Below are 8,821 nucleotides of genomic sequence, written 5' to 3' on the forward strand. Positions count from 1 at the left end.
AGCCCACCAGAGTTCAAGAAGTGTTTGGACAAGGTTCTTAGATACATGGAATAGTCATTGTCTGGAGTGTTCCTTGGTATTTTCTTGGTTGATTAGTTTTAAAAAGAAAAACCCCACATGTAGGTTGTGTGATTAAAGTGGAAAACACCTATTATGTTGTTTATTGAGGTGCTGTTAGGAGCAATTTATAACAATGTGCAAGAAGTCTTTGAATCCTTATTTAAAACAAACAAACAAACCAAACCAAACAGCAAAACACTGAAAGAAACAGTCCATTCAATAACCAGCATTTATTTGCAAGATACATGACATAGTTTTTAATATAGGTATAAAAATATCAAGCAACTGTACATCACAAAAGCAATTTTATTCAGGTATGGCCACGTGAAGATGGCACCTCTTTGTTCAAAAGTGAACCCGTTCCCACCCCAGCCACCCCAGTGAGCAGATTTCCCCCTCAGGTCTGGTGCACAGCATTTCATGAGTAATATCTGGAGGGGAATGGGCTCTCCTGAGGGGCAGGACTGGATTGGCAAGCTGGGATCTGGCAGAGCTCAGCTCTGGATAGGAAGGATCCCTGTGCCTCGCTCCGCTCCAGCTGCTCACTCATCACAGGGAAACTGATGCTAATCCCTCAAAAAAATAAACAAACACATCAACAGAGAAAAACTACAGCCTCAGCATGTCCTCAGAAACCACAAACCAACCCCATCAATCCTGCCCTGTAACAGAGCAATTCGACATTCCTCTGGGCATTGTTGACTTTCCCCAGCAGCCCCAGCTCTGCAAAACCAAACACCCTCAGCTGAGCTCCCTAAGCTGTTACTAAACCAAATCTTGAGATTTGTTCTAACCACATCTAGCTTCCACCTGATTGATGTGAGTTTTGATAAATCCCTTCTTTGATAAGAAGGATTTTCAGATCAGACCCACCCAGGCCCACATTGGAATGCAGGCATTGGCTTTATCCCAGATTATTTCACCTTGTGTTGGAAAGTGTGGAGTCACTGACCTGGAGAAATGTATTCTGCTGGGTAGCCCTAAGACATGTGGAGCTGGAGACATCACCAGTACATCACAAACATTTCTGCTGTCCCAAGAAGCCACCATGCCCCAAGTCTGGTCACTTTGCTTGTTGACCATGTCAAGACCCACACCAGTCATGCTGGTATCTCTGACAAAGGCAGTAAGTTAAAATCTAGACTTGATTGCATTTTCATGGGACTGTTATGACCTTGGTAAGCCCACACATATCCAGCACTTCACCTGTGATGCACCCTGCCACATTTCTGAAGTCTCCTCAGCTCAGAACACATTTCCCTGCTGTGACTTTTGAGTAGTTTGAAGCTCCCTGAGCTCCTGGGCAGACCCACGAGGATTCATGAGAGAACTGTAATCCTTGCATAAGTGGATCCAGTACAACTTATTGAACAGACTCTTCTGAGCACTTACCAAAGCTCAGAACCAGACCTCTCCAGCCATCCCACCTTCCCTGAAAGGGTTATTTATCAAAGAAACGAGCCCATATGATGCATCACTGAACTGCAGACACGTGTACAGGGTGCCTGCATTTTGCTATATTTTCTATACATTACCAAAAAGAAAAAAAAAAAGAAAAGTAAAAAGCAGAAAAAAGCTTTAGAAATTAGTTTTTTCTTTCCACTGAAAAAGGTGGGTGATAGCACTTTCAGTTCAACTACTGCATCAGATTGTTGAAGCAGCTCTCAGAGAGACCTGTAAAGTTGATGTTGATGGTCCCAGCTTAAGCTTCACTGCCCCTGGAGTAGGTGTTGGTTCTGACCAGTGTGTTCCGTCTAGAACTGTAAGACATATCTTCATAAACTACATTTGGGGTTTTTTTTTGGAAGTATTTCTTTATCTGCAAACCAAGGAAAACAGCCATTCAGAACAGAACCTGGAAAAGGACCCCACCAAAGGAGTCAATTTTCATCTTAGGAGTCCATCTACATCTTTAGGAATCTATCTCTTGGAAGAGGATTTAAAAATTTAAAAATTCCTTTCACAACACAATGGGGTTTTGGAGGACCAAGTGGAAATTGTCAACCTATTTATTTAACTTTCTATTGTCAGTTTGATGCAATTTCACCAAAAGTTCCTTCAGGAGTTGGATGTAACTGTAGCTCCTGCAGAAATAAGGCTCATTCTTAGTCTGTTACTGGTGACAGGAGAGACCAGTTCCCACAGGGCCACTGAGCTTTGACAGAATGATGCTGCACTACTGGTTTTTAGCAGTGCTGAAGCCACATGTGGAGGGACAAGACAGGAGCCTGTGAATCATACACTGTTAATTTTCAGTAATCTTTATGGAGCAGAAGAATCTATCAGAGACAAATAATTTCTGGGCGCTTTCTGCACTATACGAATATAAATAATCCCAGTAAAGGAAAAAAAAATTAGGAATTTTTTTTTTTCTAGAATGGGGCAAATTTTTTCTCCTAGTGCTACTTTCAGATATCAGGCTATTTATGACTTTTTGTTGCCCTTGTGTCCCCCTCCAAAGATTCCCTCACATCTCTTACAAGGTTACTAAGTACAGCTCCAGTCCCAATTCACATAAAGTTTTTAAATAAAGGACATTGAGGTGCTTTGTCCAGGGAGGTACATACAACACATGGCTGTGTGTTGTTGACCATGGGGCTCACTTGAGGTTTGTTATCAAAAGGCAAACAATACCACATTTACAAAGAGTTTAGTTACAGAAACATAAAACACTGTGTTTACTGCAAGAGTTTACAGCTGGGAGACATTAAACAAAGGCAAATAAGAAACAATAGAAAGCCACAGTTCCTAAGGTTTATCAAAAGTTTGCTTCACTCAGCCACTGTTTATAAATAATTTGCTCAACCTGGACACAGTTTTGCTTTGGCATGGTGAGAGCATACTTACATTGACATGGTACAAGGTGCAGCACACCAGTGCACAAAACAGTAGTGCCACCACGCTGAGGAGGAAATAGGTGACCCAGGAACTATTACTGCATGCCTTCTGGGAGTATGCCTGCTCCCCTTCTGCATATAAAATTATATTATTAGTATTATTAGTATTATTAAGAGGTAGAATTTTCTTTTTATTCTGAAAAAAATTGTTTACAGGTCAAGATAAAAATCAGATATCAACAGCTACACAGCCACATTTTTTATTCCATTAGTGTTCTCAGTGGCATCCCCTGGGCTCTTCCAGAGGCTGGTGATGACTGCAGGTGGCGTGGGAAGGGTCAGCAAGGAGCACTCTACAAAGGCAAAAGCTGCCACACCACTGAGCAGAAGTAGGACCACACACTCGTGACGGGAAGAGAAAATGCTTTATTCTGAGGGCTCAGAAGGAATTGTCCAGCAGCCAGTTTGTGAGCGGTACAGACAGAAGCAGGAGGGTTCTGTGATTTGCCGCATTCCCCTGAGCAGAACAGTGCTAGTGGAAAGGGTTCCAGCTCTCTAAAACCTCAGTTGATCCATATCTGAATAACCTAATCACCCTGCTGCTTTGATGTGCTGCTGTCATTCTCCCCAGCTCACTTTGCTGAGCTGTCAGCCCCGTTATGGGTGGCAGCACAGAATGAGACCACAGCCGTCTTTGCAGACTGCAGGGAGATCCTGGGCAGCTCTTAGGGCCTTTGGGAACCTTATTTTACAAAGACCTCAGCAAAGCCCAATGCCCAGGGTTGAACTGCACCAGGAAGATCAAAATCAAGCACTGGATTTCTGGTTCTGTCTTCAGCTTAGCAAATGGTGACAGCACCATCCTGCAGAAAAATAAAACCCCTCTTTGGAGCACACACAGTGCTCAGTGTGTAATAATGGTCTGTGGGGCTTGAAGTACATGCCTGAGGACTTGTTCTGTGCTCCCCAGTGTGACCTATTTTTAAACAGAAAGACTTGCTATCGGGAATTGTTTCTAAAAGACATTGATGTCACATTAGGATCAAAGAACTGTTGCTAAAAATACTTATTCACATCCTAAAATTGACAGATTATTCACGCACACACTGCAATGTTTGTTATCTTATTTTGACCTTTTTTAATTCTTTTAAGATGCAGGATTATAACAAGTTTTCTCTTCTGAAATGCCCTCTGGTTGGTTGTACAAGGCAGGTAGAAACACAGTGCCTGTTTCTGTCTCCAAGCATAACAGGACACTGATGAGGCTGAGCCCACTCTCCAAACTCTCCCAGGTACTGGATGAGCTCTACCCAGGGATTAGTGCTTTACCTGTCCTCACTAGATTTCTGCAAGCTTCTTGCCCACCTTTTGCATTACAACAGGCCTGTAGTCAGCTATGATTAAACAAGCAAGAGGAACATACCTTTAACCAGCACCATGGTGCCACTTGCTGAGAGGAGACGGGTATTTTTCCCATGTTTCACCTCCTCAGCACAGACATAGTTATCGCTGTCGTTCTCCCGTAGGTTGTGTAGAGTTATCACCATTTGCTTCCCTTCCCTCGAATACTCCAAGCGCTCGGCAAAGGCAGGTAGAATCCTTGTAGCACTCTGATTTGACACAGACAGAACACTTTCAGGTTGCACATGAGTCCTGAGCAAGTAGATCCCTTCGTCCCCACGTGAGCTGTTCATCACACAGGTGATGCTGACAGACTGGCCTTGCTGAGGGCTGGCATAGAGCGGTGACTGCTTCAAAGCCCCACCAGTTTTAGCTAAAAATAAGAGAGATTAATGGCTGTCACGTAATTATCAGGGTGCATTTTAACTAGGGAGCAAATGCAGAGGTCACAGACAGAAAGAACAGACCGCGGAAATTTAGATAAAATGAATTTTTTAACAGGCTGCCTTTACACGTGCCTTGAGAAGAAGGATATATTTTAGTACACCCTGGCATGTTTTCCTGCCTCAGGATCTGAAAGTAGGACTGACCAACAGGTTTACCTGGTTGTAAAGGGTCTGTACCTACCTAAAAAATACATATACTGATCCCTTCTAAGGATCAGCCTCATCAGCATGTCCTTGGACATGGATCATTGACTGCTTTCTCCAGTGACATGAAGACATAGGAAGATCTGGGGAATATTGGTCTGGATCTACTCATACAATGTGAGTCCCATCAATGTTGAAAATTATGTTCAAAAAGTAATTATTAACGGTTTGCTGTCCAGCTGGGAAGACGTTCCACTGAGTTCCTCTGAGGACGGGCCTTGTTCCTTTTAAAATTATCATTAATGTGGGTGAGGGAATGAAGACAGAATGTATCATGGTTGCCAAAGGAAGGTGGCAAGCATTTTAGAGAAGAGGATCAGAATCAAAAAGAGAGATAAAGTAACTTATAAAATAATTTGAAGAAACAGTACACGATAAACAAGATGGAATTCATTTGAGAAAACAGAGCCAAGGAGTTTGAAAAGAGGAGCCTAAGGAAGAACATGACAATTCCAAATGGATATAAATTACAGTTGCTGATCCAGCAATCAGTTAGATTTCACGTGCCTTGGGGACAGGAAAGGAAGAAAACTCTAAGTTTTGGTAAAGATATTTCTCATCAGATGGTCTCATCAGAAGGATGGGTACATAGAGGAATAAGCTGCCAAAGAATAGTGGGGACTCAAACCCTCTTCTAATGCAAAAGAAAATAAAGACAGAAAAGTTGTTCCCCCAACCACAGAAATCTGCCAAAGGGAGCACTTGTGCCCATTCATCAACTATTAAGAACAGAAAAAAGCCTGTACCCACTCATGCCCAACTTGCAGACCCTGCCTAGCACCAGCTCCCAATAATTACCAATATGTCATTTAAGATTAAATAGTAAAAAAAAAAAAAAGAGATTTGCAAAAACTGCTATTAAAAAAAAAAGGCTCATTGCTCTGCTGGTTATTCGTAAAGATTTCACAGATTGTTTTGGAAAAAGAGCTCTAGGTCATCACTGTTTCCAAACTGCTGCAGCTACCTATGACTAATAGGTGAAAACCTGTAGGTAGAATTAAATCAGTCACAAATTGATGTTCTAGGGTGGATGGGGTTTTTTTGGTACTGTACTATCTAATGCTCTTTCTTCAATATTTCAGGGACCAGACCCACACTTTCCTTCAAATCTGTTCATCACCTGAGCAGACACGAGTACAGTTCTGTCAGACTCTTCCTCCCATTGTGCTTGCTTCCAATCTTTGATTTAAAATACAGGTCTGTATTCAATAATTCATGACATAAAAGGTGGAATTGCAATACCTCTCACCACTACCATGGTTCTCTTCCCATCCAGTATTTTGTGATGGCCATTGACTGTAACATACTCAATGCATAGGTAGATATTGGAGTCAGATTCCTGTACATTGTGCAAAGTTGTCCTGTAATTCCTTCCTTCCCTCGAACACTCGGTGCGACCAGCCAAATCAGGAGAGATATTTGGAGGATTGTCCTTGGGAAAATATATCATATTGACTGTCTTTCTGCTACTTTTCAAGTGCATTCCCAGGTGCTCTCCTAAACCACTGATTGAGCAAGTTATGCTGATGGAGTCTCCTTCCCAAACACTGAGAACGTCTGTTGACTGTTCGTTTTCTCCACCTAAAGATAAGAAATGCAATTGAGATGGTAACACCAGAGTTCTTATTGATCTTCTAATATCAAAGTAGTTTTCAGAACCAACAGCTCTGTCAACAGAACGGCTCTGTAGGATTGGACCTTAGTCTTGCTATGCTGTGTGTGTCATCTCCTGGCTGCCCTGAACCCTGTAGTGCCTTTCATGCCCATGGAACTGTTCAACTCAGCACCTTCCCAAAGCTTAAAAGGCCTTGGCAAAAAAAGTGTCTTCTGTCACTCGTGCAAAAAATTTAGTTTGCTCAGTTTAGATTCTCAGAATGATCCTATTAGTTCTCAAAATACAAGCTTCACTGAACTCAGCCTGACAGTTGGAGCTGTTTGAGGGTCTAAATCTGGAATTCAAAGGTAAGAAAAAAATGACAGAGAATGGAGGAAAAATACACCTTTTTTTTTTTCTTTTTAAAGAAAGGAGCATTTAGCAACACCAGGAAACTGGATAATACAGCCTCTCGGGAAGAGGACTGCAGAGGGTGTAACTCCAATCTATAGTAAGAAACAAAGGCACCAAAATGCATAATGAGACATCTTTGAGTTCTCTAATTACCTCAGGATCAAAAGAAACTGAACAGTAAATATTTGTGTAATGAATAGCAAGAAACAGAGGGCTCAAAAAGAAATTACACCAGAAGCAAGGAAAGAAAAATTAAATAGAGAGTACTGCGTGTCTAGGACAAACACAGTTTAGAAAAGGTTGAATTGTTCAATGTTGAGAAGCAAATTAAGGATCCCTACATACTTAGGACAATTTAATTTAATAAGGGAACAAACACAGAATTCAAACACAGAAAGTCCAGATTGTTGGAATATAGATACAGTAGGTCACTCCACCTGATCAGACATGGGCATGTTCCTCCTACAACACTTAGAGAAGGAATTAAGGCAACCCAGGAGTCACAAGCAATTATCTCCCAAAGCAGCAGAGAAATGGGGTGATGGATAAGGCTGGAGAAGTGCAGAGCACTGAGCCTTTACCATCAGAAAAGGAAAGCCCATCAACCTAAAAATCAGTACTTCCAAACTGACCCAGTTTAAACTTTTCTGTGACCTAAGACCTCACGAAGTTAATGACAAGCAGACGCAGCCCATCACTCATATTCTCCAGAGATCAAGGTAGAAGTTCAAGAGTTAAATTATATTGGCAGAAATCAGCATTGACTCCTAAATAACCACTAACTAAAGAACATTCTCACCAGTTTCACTGCACCTTCCTTTCAGACACACTGATTTATAGATAATATGTTTTTCTCAAGTCACCATCCTTTCCATTGTCACTGGTGATGGGGAAAAAAAGGAGAGACTGTTTGGAGACACTTTTTTTTCCCTCAGCCTGTTCCCCTCAGAAATTCACACTGTTTACCCTAAGTGTGCCTCCAGCTTGTAGTCTTAATAACCACAGCAACATTCAGCAGTGGATATTTCTGGTAAGGCTTTATTCCACCTTCAATAAAAATGTCCCTAGTAAATATAAATATTCATTTCTGTCAGTAGTGGGCTCCCCCGTCATCCTTAAAAATACAGATATAATTCATCTGAAATTACTGGGAAAACACTTCTACAGAGAATGATTGCTTTGTAGAAAAGTTAAGATCATAACAATTTTTCTTTTATTTTTTCTTTCTACAAGTTCCTTTTTTAATTTCAGAGATTTTTTTTTTTTCCCAAATTTCCACCTGCTTTCACTAATAGTGAATCTGGCAGGAAGCTGTTTGAGAAAATAGACTAAAGTAGGAGGGGGATTGAACACAGTGAAGCAAGAAAGAGGAAGGAAAACACTGAACTGGAAGAGCATCTACATTGTACCTACCGGTCTGGGCAGGGAAGCACGGGAGGAGCAGCAGACAGAGGGATGCAGTTGGGAGACAGGACATCCACAGCATTTTCAAAGGTCTCTTTAGTTGCTCTCTACAATCTGACTGATGAGTTAAAGACCTGAGGAAAGGGCTGATGCCCCAAGCTGGCCTGTTGCCTTTCAGCTACATCAGCTCTCTACTAAAAGAAGCCAGCAGGATGCTGCTTTTGCTTTTCTGTTCCAATGAATGTGACAGAGAGGTGTATCTTGATGTTGACTTCACACTAAAACCGCCCCTGGTTTCCTGCTAGTGAGCAACTCCGAGCCCTGAGGGTAGGAGTAGAAAGTTGTCTATGGTGAGCACCCACCTTCCCTTTGAAGACAACTGAGAACAGTGACACTCACTCAAATTTGCCCTTCACAGCACCCAAGCCAGGCAGTTGCCCTTCAGTTGTGGCCTCACTGGA

The 8,821-nt window shown here is 41.9% G+C and overlaps 1 protein-coding gene across 1 annotated transcript; it reads right to left on the minus strand.

The window, feature by feature from the left end:
* Window positions 1-290: 290 nt before the first annotated feature.
* On the minus strand, window positions 291-8,735 carry LOC108506215 (T-cell antigen CD7-like). Its single transcript, XM_017832987.1, has 5 exons — window positions 8,370-8,735; window positions 6,191-6,529; window positions 4,321-4,671; window positions 2,908-3,029; window positions 291-1,879 (listed from the first exon to the last, which is right to left on the minus strand). The coding sequence occupies exons 1-5, from the start codon at window positions 8,440-8,442 to the stop codon at window positions 1,763-1,765; spliced, it is 1,002 nt and encodes a 333-aa protein (XP_017688476.1). The 5' UTR covers window positions 8,443-8,735; the 3' UTR covers window positions 291-1,762.
* Window positions 8,736-8,821: the final 86 nt, after the last annotated feature.

Source organism: Lepidothrix coronata, unplaced genomic scaffold (assembly GCF_001604755.1).
Source record: "Lepidothrix coronata isolate B3197 unplaced genomic scaffold, Lepidothrix_coronata-1.0 Scaffold210, whole genome shotgun sequence".
Lineage (NCBI taxonomy): Eukaryota > Metazoa > Chordata > Aves > Passeriformes > Pipridae > Lepidothrix > Lepidothrix coronata.